General features: G+C 34.8%; 1 protein-coding gene and 1 pseudogene across 5 annotated transcripts in view; both read right to left on the bottom strand.

The window, feature by feature from the left end:
* Positions 1–18,692, bottom strand: part of CCDC138 (coiled-coil domain containing 138) — an 88,759-nt gene that overhangs the window by 52,555 nt on the left and 17,512 nt on the right. For all 5 annotated transcript variants that reach the window (XM_087820676.1, XM_087820679.1, XM_087820675.1 and 2 more), the window contains 3 exons: positions 14,788–14,865; positions 14,570–14,677; positions 11,436–11,600 (listed from right to left, as the gene is read on the bottom strand). In XM_087820676.1, the coding sequence (XP_087676802.1) occupies positions 11,436–11,600; positions 14,570–14,677; positions 14,788–14,865 (351 nt within the window). The remainder of the gene's footprint in view (positions 1–11,435; positions 11,601–14,569; positions 14,678–14,787; positions 14,866–18,692) is intronic.
* LOC107528698 (ubiquitin thioesterase OTUB1 pseudogene) lies at positions 12,669–13,642 on the bottom strand (annotated as a pseudogene).

Genomic DNA, 18,692 nt, shown 5'->3' with positions numbered 1-18,692 from the left:
AGTTACAAAAGAGGAAATGTAGTACGATCCCATTTGTATAAAATATACCTATATGAATTAATATTGAAAAAGAAATACATTGCTCTGGCTGGAGTGGGTCAGTTGGTTAAGTGTTGTCCTTTGCACCAAAAGGTCACTGGTTCAATTCCCAGTCAGGGCATGTGCCCAGGTTGCAAGCTCCATCCCTGGTCAGGGTGCAGGCAGGAGGCAGCCGACCGATGTTTCTCTCTCACACTGAATGTTTCTCTCTCTCTCCTTCCCTCGCCCTTTCTCTCTCTCTCAAAAAAATCAATAAAACATTTTTTAAAAAGAAAAAGAAATATAAAGGATTTTTAAAAATATTAATAGTCAGATTATAGTAACTGGGGTGATGTTTACTTTCCTTTTTATGTGTATCTTGAATAATATCTTAATGTCAATTTGTAAAAATAATAGAAAATTTTTAGAAAGGTCTTTATGAACCTTGCTTCAAAAACACATCATTTTTAAAGACAGACAAATACCATGATTTCACTTATACAGGGTGGGGCAAAAGTTGGTTTACGGTTGTTCGTATGTAAAGTAATACAATAATTAATACGTAATAATACAAGAATAAACTGTTTTGTGTACACAACTGTAAACCTACTTCTGCCCACCCTTGACAGGGTAGACTACTACTCAGCCACAATGAAAGATGAAACACCCGCCATCTGCAACAATGTGGATGGACGCTGACAGTATCATACCAAATGAAGTATCACATGGAAAAGAGAAGAGCCGTCTGACTTCACTCTTACGTGCAATATAAAACAGAGAGCAACAAATGGACAAACCAAAAAAATTAATGCCCAAAGTGAGTAGAAGGAAGAAAATAATAAAGATCAGAGGGAAAATAAGCAGAATAGTCTAAAAAAACAATAACACCTCGGCCAATGTGGGTCAGTGATGAGAGTGTTAATCTGAGCACCAAAAGGTCAAGGTTCAATTCTCAGTTAAGGACATGTACCTGGGCTGCGGGTTCACTCCCTGCCCCTGGACAGGGAGCAAGCGGGAGGCAACCAATCAATGTGTCTCTCTCACATTGATGTGTTTCTCTTTCCCCCTCCCTCCCTCCCTCCCTCCCTTCCTTCCTTTCGTCTGTTTTTCTCTCTCTCTCCCCCCTCCCTTCCACTCTCTCTCTGAAATGCAATGGAAAAAAATATCCTCAGGTGAGGATTAACCAAAAAATAAGAAAAACAATACCAAAGAACAATGAAACCAAGAGCTAGCTCTTGAAAAGATAAATAAAACTGATAAAACTTTAACAAGAAATCAAGAAAAAAGACAGAAAACTCACATAATTAAAGTCAGGGATAAAACAGAAGTGACAACTGACACTACAGAAATACAAAAAATTATAACAAAGTACTACGAACAACTATATGCCAACAAATTAGACAATGTGGAAGAAATGGATAAATTCCTAGAAACATAACAATCTTCCAAGATGGAATCAACAAGAAACAAAAAATCTTTAACAGACCGATAACTACCAACAAAATCGAATCAGTGATCAAAAACTCCCAACAAACAAAAGTCCTCACAGGTACACTCTACTAATATTCAAATAAGAATTAATACCTATCCTTCTCAAATTATTCCCAAAAATTCAAGAGAAGGGAAGACTCTCAAGCTCATTTTACAAGGCGAGCATTATCCTCCTTCCAAAACCAGGCAAAGACATTACAAAGAAAAAAAAATTTTAGGGCAATATCCATGATGACACAGATGCAAAATCCCTCAACAAAAATATTAGCAAACCAAATGCAGCAATACATTAAAAAGGTCATGCACCATGATCAAATGGGACTTATTCCTGGCATGCAAATATGGTTCAATATCCACAAATCAATTAAGGTGATACACCACATAAACAAAATAAAAGATAAAAATTATATAATCATTTCAAACAACACTTGAAAAAAAACCCACCATTCGTTTATGATTAAAACTCCCACAAAAGTGGGGATAGAAGGAACACACCTCAACATAATAAAGGCTACATATGACAAACCAACAGCTAAAATCACATTCAGCAGTGAAAAACTAAAAATGTTTCCCTTAAGATCAGAAACAAGACAGGAATGTCCACTTTCACCACTCATTCAACATAGTAGTGGAAGTCCTAACCATAGCAGTCACACAGTAGAAGAAATAAAAGGCACCCAAACTGGAAAGAAAAAATTAACACTGTCATTATTTGAAGATGTCATGATACTATATATAGGGAACCCTAAATATTCCACATAGAAAATTAGAACTGATAAATGAATTGAGTAAAGTAGCAGGATATAAAATGAATATTCAGAAATTGATTTCTTTTTTATACACTGATAATGAACTATCAGAAAGAGAAATTAGGAAAGCAAACCCATTTACAATTGCATCAAAAATAAAGTACCTAGGAATACATTTAACCAAAGAAATAAAGCCTGTACTCAGAAAATTATAAGACACTGAAGAAAGAAAATGAAGAAGACACAAATAAATGGAAGTATATGCCATGCTCATGAACAGGAAGAATTAACATCATTAAAGTGTCCATAATATCAAAATCAATCTACAGATTTAATGCAATCCCTATTAAAATACCAGTGGCATTTGTCACAGAACTAAAACAAATAATTCTAAAATTCATATGGAATCACAAAAGACCCAATATAGCCAAAGCAATCTTCAGAAAGAACAAAGTTGGAGGTACCACACCATCTGATATCAAACTATACTACATGCCTATAGTACTCAAACCAGCATGGTACTGGCATAAACATAGACACATAGATCAATGAAACAGAATAGACAGCCCACGAATTAATCCATACCTATACAGTCAAATAATCTATGAAAAAGGAGGCAAGAATATACAATGGGGTAAAAGCAGGTCTTCAATAAATGTTGCTGAGAAAACTGGGGAGATACATGCAAAAATATGAACATAGACCACTTTTTATACCATACACAAGAATAAACTCAAAATGGAATGAAATCTTAAATGTAAAACTCGAAACCATAAAACTCGTAGAAGAAAACATAGGCCATAAACTCTCTGACCTTACTTTTAGGAATATTTTTTTGAAAATGTCTCCTCAGAAAAGGAAAACAAAAGAAAATATAAACAAATGGGACTACAACAAACTAAAATGTTTTTGTACAGTAAAAGAAGGCATAACCCAAACAAAAAGACAACATACTGAATGGGAGAAGATATTTGCCAATCATACATCAATTAAGGGGTTAATACCCAAAATATATGAAGAATTCATATAACTTAACACCGAAAAGACAAACAATCTGATTAAAAAATGGGCAGAGACCTGAGTAGTCATTTCTCCAAAGAGGACATACATGTGGCCAATAGACATATGAAAAGATGCTCAACATCACTATCGAGAAATGCAAATTAAAACCACGATGAGGTATCACCTCACACATGTCAAAATGGCTACCATCAACAAATCAACAAACAAGCTTTGGTGAGGCTTGTTTATGGCAAAAAGGGAACCCTCACGCACTGTTGGTGGGAAAGCAAATTGGTGCAGCCACTATGAAAAACACTATGGAGGTTCCTCAAAAAATTAAAAGCAGAACTACCATGATCCAGCAATCCCTCTTCTGGGTATTGATCCAAAGAATACAAAACACTAATTCAAAAATTTCATTGCAGAATTATTTACATCCCTATGTTCATTACACAATTATTCACAATAGCCAAGATATGGGAGCATCCTAAATGTCCACTGATACCAGGATGGATAAAGAAATGAAGTACATATATACAGTGGCCATAAAAAAATAATGAAATCTTAACCATTTGTGACAACATGATGGGCCTAGTGGGTATTATGGTAAGTGAAATAAGTCAGGTGGAGAAGAATACCATGATTTCACTTATATTTGGAATCTAAAAAACAAAATAAACAAACAAAACAGAAATAAACTCCAGATACAGAGAAAAAATTGATGTTTGCCAAATGGAAGGGGGTTGGGGGTCTAGGTGAAAAAAGTGAAGGGATTATAAAGGACAGTCACAAGGATGTAAATACAGCATAGGGAATACAGCAATAATATTGTAATAACTAAGTTTGATGTTAAATGGATACTAGACTTATCAGGGGGATCACTTTATAAGTTACATAAATTTCCAACCACTATGCTTGCTGTACACAAAACTAACATTATATTAAATGTCAACTGTAATTGACAAATAAATTTTTTTAATAAACATGAAAGCAGCCAGTGCAAAAATACCTTACATACAGAGGAACAAGAATGACAGTTAAATTGTACTACTCTTCAGAAACTATAAAGGAGAAGAATGGAGTGAAATATTTAAAATGTTGAAAGAAAAAACCAACATGGAATTCTGTACTGTGTGGAACTTTCCCTCACAAGGAAAGGAGAAATACTTTTCCATCAAACAATAATTCAGGGAATTTGTCATAATCAAACCTACCATTCAAGACTGTCTAAAGAAGTTCAGAGCCAAGTAAAATGATATAGGTCAGAAACTGTGATCTACATAAAGCGTATTAGAGAAAAAAATAAATGAATGTAAAATAAAATCTTTTATTTTTCTTATTCTTAACTGATAACAGAAGAGTTTATTCAAGATAATACCAGCAACAAGTTATTCAATGATTATATACCTTCTGGTTCAGCAAAATGAATTACAACGTTTTAAGGGATCAGACAGCAGAACTGTAAAAACTGTTATTTCAACTAGCTATAAAATTGTACAGTGTTATTTAAAAGTGGACTTGGATTGGTTGTAAACATATACTGCAAACTTAAGTACAATTGATTTTAAAAAGTATAATTGATATTTAAAAGAGGAAAGAACCCCTGGCCAGTGTGGTTCAGTGGTTGAGCATCGATCGACCCATGAACCAAGAGGTCACCGGTTCCGTTCCCAGTCAGGACACATGCCAAGTTGCAGGCTCAATTCCAAGCAGGGGCCGTGCAGGAGGCAGCCAATGGATGTTTCTCACCAATGTTTCTATCTATCCCTCTCCCTTCCTCCTCTTTCTCTAAAAACAGATTTTTTAAATAAATAAATAAGGAAGAAAAGGTCGCATATAAGCTTAAAACCAGAAAAAATGTGGGAAACAACAGAATAAATAGAAAATAGTAACACACAAGGTATATATTAATCCAACTATATCAATAACCACTTTAATATGTTTAAATACACCAGTTAAAAGATGGGGGATCTCAGAATGAATTTAAAAAATACTTTTCCTTCTATTTCTTCTTTATCCATTTCTTTATTTTGTATCTATTTCTATTTTCTCTACTCCTTCTATTCCTAGTTTGATGAGTGTTTTTATCATGAAAGGGTGCTGAATGTGCTGAATCTTGTCAAATACTGACTATGTGGGTCTGCTCTTCATTCCACTAATGTGGTGTTCTCCTCAATTTACCTGGGGGTTTGTCAACTTTTTTAACCTTTTCAAAGACCCAACTGTTAGTTGCATTTATTTTTTTTCTATTTTGTTATAATTATCTTTAATCTTTATTATTTCCTTCCTTCTGCCAACTGTGGGTTTAGTTTGTTCTCCTTTACTTAGTTCTTTGAGGTGTAATTTTAAGTTGTTAATTTGACATCTTTCTTCTTTTTTTTAAATGCATTAACATGCTATCAATTTCCCTTAGCACTGTTCTGGCTCTATCCCAGTAAGTTTTATTATGTGCTCTTATTATTTTTGTTGTTGTTAATCCTCACCCAAGGATTTTTTTCCACTGATTTTTAGAGAGTGGAAGGGAAGGAGGAAAGAAGGGAGGGAGAGAAACATCGATGTGAGAGAGTCACATCAATTGGTTGCCTCCCACACATGCCTGGACTGGGGCCGGGGATTGAACCTGCAACCCAGGTACATGCCCTTGACTGGGAATCGAACCAGTCACCCTTTGGAGCACAGGACAATGCTCTAACAACTAAGCCACATCAGCCAGGGCTAGTATGTGATTTTCTTTTCATTTGTCTCAGTTATTTTCTAATTCCCCTTTTAATTTATTCTTTGATCTACTGGTTCTTCAAGAATGTTATTTATTTTTCATATATTTGTGTAGTTTTTCAGTTTGCCTTCTGCTATTGATTTCTAGCTTCATTTCAATGGGATCACAAAAGATATATTGTGTAATATCCATCTTTATATTTACTGAGACTTGTTTTGTGTCCTAATATGGTCTATTCTGAAGAATATTCCATGAGTCCCCGTAAAGAATGCATATTCTGCTGTTGTTAGGTGGAGTGTTGTGTCTGTTAGGTCTAATTAGTCTATAGTGTTGTTCAAGTCCTCTACTTCATTTATGATCTTCTACCTGGATGTTGTATCCATTACTAAACGTGGGGTATTAAAGTCTTTTAATAGCAACCCCACATGTACTACTATTTATTTTTCCCTTCAATTCTGCTGATATTTGCTTTACATATTTAGGAGTGCATAAACATTGAGGTTTTACTATAGTTCAATGATGTTGTGTGTTTTTAATCCATTCAGCCTTTTGATTAGGGAGTTTAATTTATTTACATTTAAAATAATTACTAATGGGGAATGACTTGCTATTGCCATTTTGTTAGTTGTGGTCCATATCTTGTAGCTTTTTTGTCACTCCTTTTTTCTTGATGAATTGATCCTTTTTTATCATACAGAATGTCCTTCCTTCTTTATCTCTTGTAGTTTTTTATTTCAAGTTTATTTTATGATACTTTGTCTGATCCATCCTTGCTCTCTTTTGATTTACTGTATGAATAGAGTATCTTTTCCTATCCTTTTTACTTTCAGCCTAGGTGTGTCCTTAGATCTACAGTGAGTCTATTGTAGACAGCAAATACAGTAAACCCTTGACTTTATGGACCTCAATTTAAAAGTTACTATATTTGTGTATTTGCCTTTTCTGGAGAACTTTGTATTTTCCTGTAACTTCATGTCGATGTTTAGTCTTTTCTTTTCAACTTGAAGGACTCCTTTTAGCATTCTTGTATGGCGGATCTAACAGTAATGAACTCCCTGAACTTTTGTTTATCTGGGAAAGTCTTAATATCACCATTTTTGAAGGACAGTTTTGCCAGATATTGTATACTTGGTTGGTGGTTTTCTCTTTCAGCACTTTGTATATATCACGCTACTGCCTTCAGGTCTGCCAAGTTTCTGCTGAGAAATCTGGATATTCTTATAAAAACACACTTGCATGTAAAAAGTGGCTTTCCTCTCACTGATTTCAAGATTCTGTTCTTGACACTTGATGGATTGATTATCATGTGTGTCAGAGTAAATCTTTCTGGGTTTATCCTAGTGAGAGGTTGTTAGTCCCTTAAATTTGTATGTTCATTTATTTCCTCAGATTTGGGAAGTCTTATGCCATTAATTATTCAAATAGTTTCTCTGCCCCTTTCTCTTCCCTTTGGGTCTCCCCCATAGGACATATATTAGTTCACTTGGTGCAGCTGACAATGTCCCCTAAATCCCTTAAGCTCTCACTTTTCTTCATTCTTTTTTCTTTTGCTCCTCTGACTTGATGACTTCAAATAACCTATCTTTACCTTTGCTGCTTCTTTCTTCTGCCTGATTAAGTCTGCGGTTGATCCTCTCTAATGAATTTTTCAATTCAATTATTGTATTATTCAGCTCCAGAATTAGTTTGGTTCTTACAATTTCTATTATTTTGTTGGCATTTTCAAATTGCTCATGCACTGTTTTCCTGATTTTACTTAGTTATCTATTTCTGTTCTCTTTTAGCTCACTGAGATTCTTTGGGAGAGTTTTTAAATTTTTTGTCTGGAAGTTCAGAGATCTGCGTATTTTATAGTTAGATTCTGGAGCTTTGTTTTGTTTCTTTGATTAAGCCATATGCCCCTTTTTCTTTGTATGCCTGGTAATCTTTTTTTGATTTGGTCATTTGAAAACAAAAACACCTCCCCTAGTCTTTACAACTGACTGGCTTTGTGCAGGAGAAGACCTTCACCAATCATCCCAGCTAGACATTCTTTTTTTTTTTTTAATATTTTAAAATATTTACTGATTTCAGAGACAGAAATATCGATATGTTGTTCCACTTTATATATGCACTCATTGGTTGATTCTTGTATGTGCCCTAAGGATCGAACCCACAATCCTGACATATCAGGACGATGCTCTAACCAACTGAGCTACCCAGCCAGGGCCTCCCAGCTAGTCATTCTTAATTTTGCTAGAAATGTGTGCCTTTTTTTTTAATATATTTTTATTGATTTCACAGAGAGGAAAGGAGAGGGAGAGAGAGAGAAACATCAATGATGAGAGAGTCATTGATCTGCTGCAGCCCACAGCTCGGGCATGTGCCCTGACCGGGAATCGAACCCTGATCGCCTGGATCCTAGGTTGATGCTCAACCACTGAGCCATACCCGGTCAGGCAGAAATGTGTGCTTTTAACTGTCTTAATTGCCAATGTGGCTACCCATTTCTTCTCAGGGGCCCATAATCTCTTTCTACCCTGCCATTTGCCTGTGGAAGTACAGCTCTAGGCTACTCTAATATACTGTAGCACTCATATTTATTTTCTGAGGCTTTCGAACAACTCCTCGTTCTCATCAGCACCCTGAGTCAGGTGAAAGAGAAACCAATCCTGTATCTAGTCCCTGACAAGCTAAAATGTCGGACACACAGTCTACTTTCGTTTCTGTCCCAAGGGAGGAGCTCTGGTATGTGTTTTCTTCTGACTGCACTGTGCTACACTAGAAAAGGTACACACATTCAAAATGCCAGAAACTTTTCTAATCCTTTTCATGGAGTCTCTTCCTACTTATGTGTTGGCCTGGGTGCTGCAACTTCTCAACAAGTCTCTAGAATTCTTACAAACGTGTTTTGGTCAGTATATTGTTAACTCAGTATCTCTGCTGGGGAACAAGGGCCTGGAGCTTCCTATTCTGCCATCTTGATGACAGCAATCTACAGATATTTTTTCAACCATCATTTTTAATACATCTTAGCAGGTTCCACTTAGGGTTGTACTTCATTCCTCTTTTCTCAACTATTTTTAAAAACATTCCACCTCTTTGTTTTTGAGTCACACATGAAAATTAGTCTTATAAGGTATACCAATTTGATCATCTACTTAATTTACCACATTTAGTTCCCAATGTTTTTTTTGTGTGTTTTAAAATATTTAATCAATCCTCAAATGACAATGAGTCACAAATGTAAAAAATATATACAACAAAATGCACGAATTTTTAAAGGTAATTTGGGAAGAGATTATTTGGCAAAAATATTTGAGTCATACTAGTATATATACTTAAAATAAATATAGTGATCAAAGTTTCATACAATAATGCTATTATAAAAGTTTCAAAAAAAGGGCTGTAGTATTTCAAAACCATAAATTGTACATATTCATAAAAAATCTTAATATTTGCTTATGTTGGCCACAAGTGTATTCAATTAATTAATTTATTAATATGGTACTACTTCTCTTTCTCTTAGTCTATTAAGAAGGCTATTCAAGCCCTACCTAGTTTCTCAGTGGGTAGAGTGTCGGCCTTTGGACTGAAGGATATTGGGTTTGATTCCAGTCAAGAGCACATACCTTGATGTGTCTCTCTCACATCAATGTTTCTCTCTCTCCCTCCCACTCTCTCTGAAAAGCAATGGAAAAAATATCCTCAGGTAAGGATTAAAAAAATAATAAGGCTATTCATAAGCTTTAGGATTATTTTACCTTTACTAATATGTTAGTAGCCATAAACTGAAAATAATATTTTAGCCCGGTTTGGCATGGCTCAGCGGTTGAGCATCAACCTATGATCCAGGAGATTGTGGTTCGATTCCTGGTCAGGGCACATGCCCAGGTTGCAGGCTTGATCCCCAGCAAGGGACGTGCAGGAGGCAGCTGATCAATGACTCTCTCATCATTAATGTTTCCATCTCTCTCTCCCTCTCCCTTCCTCTCTCTGAAAGACATATTTAAAAAATAATAATAATAATATTTTAGTTAAGGATCTAGGCTCAACAAAAATTGTTTTCCAGAATAAGTCAATAAATGACTATATTTAAGAATGATTAAAAGTATCTTATGACAAACATATGCTAAATAGTCTCCTTTTATGCCATTAATCTGGTATAAAAACAGAATATTACATGATCCATATTCCATTAGTTAAAAATGTCAATTGTTAGTCCTAATATCCTAGTACTATCCTATCGCATCTAGTTCTAACAAATGAAATTTCTCCACAGAACTTTAATACTGTAGCCTTTCCTAATTAGCAGCTACTTCTAAAGTAAGGCTAGAAGTAGACAGAATAGCTGATGTAGGTGTAAAAGGGACAAAATTCTAAACAAAGGTGTATTTGTTTCCTATTGGACCTGCACTCCTTTCTGGAAGCTAAGGGAGGATCTACTTTTTTGTTTATTCAAGTTGCTAACAACATTCAGTTCTCTGTGGTTGTAGGACTGAGATCCCTGTTTCATTGCTGGATGTCAGCAGAAGTTAATTCCTAGCTTCTGGAACTGACCGAATTTCTTAGCTCATGGCCTTCTTATTGCCTCTTCAAAGTCAGCAAGGATGAATTAAGTCTCTGACCTACTCGTCTGCCTCTTCATTTGGTTTAAAGGGTTCCTGTGATTACTGAGCCCACCCAGATAACCCTGGTCAATCTCTAATTGAAGGTCAGCTGATTAGCAACCTTAATTCACTTCTGCCATGTAACCGAACATACTGACAGGTTCCAGGGATTAAGATAGGAACATCTTGGGGCCATTATTCTGCCTAGCATAAAAGGCATTTAGAAGAAACTTTTTAGATAAGGGTGAAAACTAAAAATAATTTCCCAATATGAAACCCTAGCCTGTACATGATAATCATGAAACTGTTTCTGAAAACATTAAACCAAACAAGTTTACATGTATACTCTTCAGAGTTTTAATGTATTTCTTGTAGAATATAACTATCAATCCCTAATGATCATTTATACCAACTAGAAATCATGAGTACCAATATCCAAATTAATGTCTATAATTTAACAAAAGTAATTGCTCTTTGTTAATGAGAAGACCCCTGAAAATAGATCTTTTATCCCTTTATAACAAAAAGCAAAATAAGAGTTATTTTAGTGGGAATGAATACTAAAATGGTATGTATCAGGAACTGCTCACATCACTGATTATTTACCTAACTCTAATATACAATTATTTTCCCATTTTGGAGGTAGGTTTTTAACTTATGGTCTCTATTTTTAAAAAGAAATTTCTATCATGTTAAAAAATATATAAATATGAATTAAAAATAATTAAGCCTGAAATGAATTTTTTTAGAATTATTGATATGGTCAATTTTCTACCAAAAATACTTTCAATATTATTTCTATATACTATAGGCCTTCCTTTTTAAATCTTTATATCTACTGAGTCATATATTTCAAATTAAAAAACAAACCTTTACACACTTCTCTTGAATATCATTTCTCTGAGAAGCAAATTTGAGTAGCAGCTTTTCACCATCCACCCCAGATTCTTCACTTTTCAATTTGCTAAGGTGATAGTCCGAAATCCAGTCCATGAAGACAGATAAAAGTTCGTAAACTTGTGCATTAAGGGGTACCTATTTGTAAAAAATTAAACATTTCAGTTCACAATCTCATAAAACTTCAAAGGCAAACTTTAAATTTGGTGATTATAGAATAATTTACCTAAAGCACTTCACTAAAATATGTACTCAAAAAGCTCCAGATGAAAACATTCCAAATCAAACATCTCCAATTAACATTAGAAACACATTAAATGCTGGCTGAGAGGAGAAAACTCATCATGATAAGGAAATTGAAAGCTCTGCACCTCATTACCAAAACAGAGAAGTTCTATAAAAATTCTTTATCCAAGTTTGATAACATAGAAAAGTAAAATCGGTCTTAATTTGAGGGCATGAACTACCATCAGTAAAAGATTTTAACAAATTAATGGTTTAAAAGCTAAATGATTTCCACCATGAAAATTTATATTTTCTTCTTCTCCAAAATGCTGTTTCTTTTGTCTTTACATTATAGCATGTTAAAAACATGATAAGAAAATTTTTTTCTTAGAAATTCTGTTCTCTGAGAGTCTACCAAAATGGGGAGAAAAAAATAAAAACAAAATGCCACAAAAAATGTTTATATTCAGTCAGGTTAATTTTAGTGTTAGTTAAAATCACTTTTAGTCAATTTAATTCAATATTTATCACACATCTACTTAAAGCAAAAAATTATGCTACATTTAATTATTTTTAAAAATCTGAAGAGAAATATAAAAGCAAATTAATTTTTAAAACTAACAAAAAGGTAACATTAAGCAGATAGCAATCCATAAAAATAGAATCAGATGACTGAAAACAAAAAGTTACATTACTCTATAGAAAATAAACTTTTATTCTGTATAAAATAAAACTTCTCAATTTTCTTCAAATAAAATCTTCAGATGAAAATTTCAACCATCTTAAGAACCTGAATATAGAATCTTCACTTTTTCCAATTTTAATTAAAAATGTGTTTCACCACCAGCATCCATGGAAGGTTATATGCCAGTAAAAGGGGGTGTGGGATTCATGACATATGACCATTTACAACCACAAAAAAAACCTTTGTATATATCTGGTGCCTACAGGCAGGGCAGTGGCTGCCAAATCAGGCCAACCCTATGTGCACAGAACATTATAGGTTAAAGGCCAATAGAAAAGGTAGACGTTGGGCTTGGGACACTCAGGAAAGGTATGCTGGTTTGTGTTCCCACCTGACTGTGGTCCCTGGACTCCAGGGACCCTAAGGGCCTGGGCCAACATGATAACATGGCTGTGGTTACGCCATTTGTACATGACCTCCACTTCCTGGGCAAACATGATAATATGGCTGTGGTTGCTGCATTTGTACATGACCTCCACTTCCTGCAGTCTGCCCACTCCCAGTGAAGTGCTTAGGAACTGCTCTCACAATGCAGGTAACCTGAGGTGAGCAGTCACAGGTAGACAGCCAGGTAGTTCAAGGACCTCTGGTTGTTGAAGGAGGCCAGCAGGTCAACTACTGAAATCTGTTTTTCAACCTACTCGATCAAGTTTATGAAAGGGTTGTGGAAATCCTCAACTGTGAACTCAAAAAGAAGCCCTAGGACACCAGGTCCTCTTTGCTCTTCGCAGACACAGCCTTGAACCGCTATAATTCTTTGCACCTACAAATGGGAAAGTCCAAAAGCTCAACAGAAGCATTTCCAATCAGGCTTGGTCTTGCAGATATATGTGTACTTCCTGTGGAGGTCCTTGATCTTCTATTGATTGATGTCGTTCTCAACATACTTGTTACAGGACTGACAGCTCCAGCAGCTCTAAGACCAGAGGGCTGGGCTCCCCACAGCAATCTTTTGCTGAATTTGGTCCTGCTGAGCCATGGTGGCTTTAGAGTCCCTGCCCAACAGCAGCTCCTGCTTTTGTTGCTGAGGCTCCTCTGCCACCATTATTAAACTCCCAATTTACTTTATAAAAATAACTAGAGAATTCATCAAAACTACTAAAGCCCACAACTAGATATCACTACCTACCCACTGGGAAGGTCAAAGTGAAAAAGACTAAAACCACCAAAAGTTGGCAAGGTTATGAAGCAACCAGAACAATCATACATGGCTAGGAGAAGAAAAAAATGATACAACCACTTTGGAATACTGTTTGGCAGTTTCGTTAAAATTAAATATACATCTACTTTATGACCCAGAAATTTCAGTCTTGGTAACATTTCCAAGAGGAATGAAAACATACTCTACAAAGAGCCTTGCACACAATATTCCTAGCATGTTTATTTATACTAAACAAAAACTAGAAACAGCTCGGGTGTCTATCAACAAAAAGGATAAACAAACTGATATATAATAGAAAATTACTGAGCAATACAGAGGAACAAACTACTTGCACAAACGAGTAAATACTATCCAACTCCACTGACTAAAGTTCTAAAATAGGCAAAATTAATTTATGGTAATAGAAATCAGATCGACTACTATTTCTTGCAAAGAACAAGAGGGAAAAGGGACATGAGGGAACTTTCTAGGGTAATGGAAATATTCTATATCTAGTTGTAGGTTACATGAGTGTAGGCATTTGTCAAAACTGATCAAACTGTACACTTAAGGATCTGTATTATGTTACTGAATGTAATTATACCCCATTATGTTATGTATGTAATTTATACCCCAAAATGAAAAAAAAAATTCTTAAGAGAAAAAATAATAAATGGAGCCCATCCAAGGGATGGATTGCAGTTTTGATAGAAAATTAACAATGAATCTCAAAACACAATGAATCTTATGGAATCTCAAAACACAATGAATAATAAAACTATTATTAAGCTTAAAATCCTGTGACCTATCAGTGTTACTGTGCCTGAAACACTGCTGAAATATTGTTTTGTTTGTGCAAATAAAAGTATATTTGAAATATTACACAGACATTCCTTTCATACCAAAAACAATGTTTGCTAAATGAAATAAAAAGATTAAAGAAAAAAGAGAAAACTCCCTGGCCTTCCACTGGAGAAAATTTCAATAATATCATACCTTATATGTTTTTGAAACTGGTATTTTTTCTTGTTTCAAACTTTTCATCTCGTGAGCAGCATGGGAATTTCCTTTCAATTTCTGTATTGTCATAAACTCATACTTCCTCTGCAACAGCACATTATCCATGAATTAAAGAACAATTACATTAAAAGTGAGAAAATCCAAAGGCATTCATTTTAAAATTCACTAATGTTAAAAAAGAACAAACAACTTACCTGTAAATTCTCTAAACGAGCTTGAACTCTTTTAGCCTGAATCTCCATCTTCTTGTTTTCTTCACTTACTTCATTTAACTAAAATAGAAATATGTTAGAGATTTAAATATAACCCTTAAACTGATATCATATTAAAGGTTTCCCAAATAATCTACTATCTTACATAGTCTGCATAACTAAGCAATGGAACAAAACAGAGGTAGCTTTCATGATTAAAGATCACAGTTAACATCACCATTTGTCCCCAAAACATTAATAGTATCTAAGTCTACCTCATTCTATGAAAAATCTGCAAGTCTCCTGACATCTCACAATGTCTTTTAATTGCACTTTCTACAGAACTATAATGTATGTATAGAAAAGTGTGAAAATCATTAAGTATGCAGTGTAATGAATTATTGGGATTGTATTAAATATATTAATTTGGGAAAACTGATATCTATACAATATTGAGTCTTTCCATTCATGAACATAGCATAGCCTTCAATTTATTTAGGTCTTCTTTATTTTCGTTTAATAATGTTTTGTTTTTTTCAGTATAGATATTTTACACATCTTTCCTTAGATTTATTTCTGGACAGCTAATGTTTTTCTATGCTGTTACCTATGGTATCTTTCAATAAATAACATTTATTATTTGACTGTTGATATATAGAAATACATTTGATTTTTGTATATTAAACTTATATCCAAAGATTCTTCTAAATTTGCTTAATTCTAATAACTCATCTATACACTCCTTTGCATACCTACATACATGGTCATGTCATCTAGGCATAATTCTGATTTCTTCCTTTCCGATCCTTATTTTCCATATTTCATTGACTAGGACTTTCAGTATAATGTTCAACAGAAAGAGTAATAGTAAGCACATTCATTTTGTTATGAACTCAGAGGGAGAATGTTTCAATAACTTGCATTCATTAAGTATAAATTTATTGTTGGATTTTCTTAGATTATCAGAATTATGATGGTCTCTTCTATTACTGGTAATTATGAGTTGTTGCTGAATTTTACATCACAGGAATTATAATGATTTTTCTCCTTTTATGAGAAATGCACTAATTTACAAATGATAAACCACCCTTGTATTTCTGAACTAAATCCACTTAGTTGTATTACCCTTTTTATGTATCCCTGAATTCAATTTGCTGATATTTTTAAATTTTACACCTATATTCATAAGAGGCTGTTTTCCATTTTTCTTTGCTTATAATGTTGAGTTTCAAGGTTATGCTGGCCTCATACAACAAGAAGGGGAATTTTTCTCTCTTTTTCTATTTATGTTTAAGGTGCATGATACTTTATCCTTAAAAGTTAGTCATGAGACTTAGTATTCCTTCTTTGAAGATAAGGTGTCTTATTTTTCTCTGACCACTTTTAAGGTTTTTATCTTTACCGAAAGTTTTCAATGGTCTTAAAATAATGTGTCTATGTATGTACGGTTTTCCTTAAAATTTATCCTGCTTAGGGTTAACATAATTTCTTAAGTCTATGGATTGGCAACTTTCACCATTTTAAAAAATTCATGACCATTATCTCTTCACATATTTATCTCTTTTCGGAACACCAATGTTAAACTCTTTAACTAGATTCCATGTCTCATTTATGAATTTCTATTTTTTCTCCACTCGATGTTTTCATTTTAATACTTTTCATGACACTGCCTTCCAGTGCACTAACCCTGCCTTCTGCTGTATCTCATCTACTGTTAAAACCATTTATTGGATATTTAAAATTCAATTAATGTAGTTTTCAGTTTTAGAATTTCAATTTAATTCCATTTTATAGATTCTAATTCTCTAATGAAGTTCTCAATCTTTTTTCTACTTTATTGAATCATTTTCTACTTTATTTAATCATTAAAGTCATCGCCTATTAACTCTAATATCTGGATCACCTGTAAGTATGTTCATATTGTCTGGTGTGTTTTTCTCTCCATATTTAGTCATATAATTCTATCTTTTTTTTTTTCTTTTATCATTGACTTGAGAGAGAGAGGAACGGAGGAGGGAGGGAGAGAGAGAGAGAAACATCAATTTGTTTTTCCACTTATTTATGCATTCATTGGTTGGTTCTTGTATGTATCCTGACCCAAGATCAAACTCACAACCTTGGAGTATCAGGACAATGCTCTATCCAACAGAGCTACCCAGCCAGGGGCTACGATTCTTTCTTTTAATGTGCTTATTAATTCTGTATAGAATAACAGATTACAATTTTTATACATATGATATCTTCTTTCAATAAGGGCTGATCCTTTCCTCTGTTAGGTAATTTTTTTTTAAATATATCTTTATTGATTTCAGAGAGAGGAAAGGAGAGGGAGAGAGAGAGAAACATCAATGATGAGAGAGTCACTGATCAGCTGTCTAGCCTGCAACCCAGGCATGTGCCCTGACCGGGAATCGAACCCCAATCGCCGGGATCCGAGGTTGACACTCAACCGCTGAGCCACACCCAGCCGGGCTCTGCTAGGTATTTAAAATGGGGACTGATCACCTTAATCTGATCAGGAACTGAGATGAGTCAAGGAGAGGTTTCAGTGTGAACCGGGTTCTGTCTACCTCTAATTCACCTCCGCCTAGGGTACAAGCCTGCTACTTTCAGCTGTGAGCCTGGGGTGTTCCCTGGGACTATCTCCCCCAATGAGTCTTGAACAGTAATCCTTGTATCCTCAGCTTGCTAAGACTTAACGGAAAATTTATTATTATTACTATTATTATTATTATCACTACTAAAGCAAATTTATTTATATCCAATGCTATCACAAAGTGCTATACAAGTGATTCACAGAAATAACTGACCTTTATATACAGCAATTTCAAAGCATAAATCATTCATTATGCCAGAAGCTGGCAAACTATGGCATGTGGGCCACGTCTGACCACTGTCTGTTTTTATAAATAAGGTCTTATTAGGACACATCCATGCTCATTCACTTACTTACTGCCTATAACTACTTTTGCAGAGTTGAGTCATTATGACAGAGACCACATGGCCCACAAAGTCCAAAATATTTACTATCTGGTCTTTTAACAGAAAATATTTGCTGACCCCTGATATATGCTAAACAAACTAACCATAAAAAAGTATTCTGCCACTTCATACCAAAGAGTTTCTCTCCCAACCTCTTTCAGTTTGGAAACATTGGCATAAATCCAATTATCAACAGGTCCAATCATTTACTAATGCACACAGCCACTCCAATCACCACACACTCATGCAAGCACATGTAAAATTATTAAGGATTATATAAATATAAACCTAGAGATAGGAATGGGCAACAATGGACCCAGGCTAGCAATGAAAGAAATCCTTATCTTTCTTGAGTGCTAGACTGAGATTGTGATGGGGAAGAGTAATCTCTCTAGGGATACCATAAGCCCCCAAACAACAGTAAGTCAAGGCCATATTCCAATCGTGGGAGGCCATGAATAAGCTCAGGAAAGCCAAAGCACTAGATGGAATGAAAAATAGGGCACCTGCTTATCACTGCAAAGGAGAAAGGTGGTAACAAGTAGTTCAAAATTCATCAGGGACATCAAGAATAAACACAAAGAGCCCTGGCCAGGGGCTCAGGTGGTTGCAGCGCCGTCCCATGCACCAAAAGTCTGTGGATTCAATGCCCAGTCAGGGCACATACCTAGGCTGTGGGTTCGATCCCCAGTCAGGGCATATACAGGAGGCAGCTGATAGATATTTCTCTCTCTCTTTCCCTTCCTCTCTCTCTAAAATCAGTAACGACATACCCTTGGATGAGGATTTTCAAAAAAGAAAATAAAAACAGAAAACACACAGCCAGCTAAGGAATCTCAGGAGGCAAATTAACTCTGAGAATCTGAGCTTAGATACACTTTAGAATCCATAAAGTTTCCCAGTCAGTGCTTTAATTGTTAGAGTGA

This window comes from Miniopterus natalensis, chromosome 9 (assembly GCF_054644295.1).
Source record: "Miniopterus natalensis isolate mMinNat1 chromosome 9, mMinNat1.hap1, whole genome shotgun sequence".
NCBI lineage: Eukaryota > Metazoa > Chordata > Mammalia > Chiroptera > Miniopteridae > Miniopterus > Miniopterus natalensis.
The sequence above is the reverse complement of the archived record's forward strand: the minus strand, read 5'-3'. Positions and strand labels throughout refer to the sequence as shown.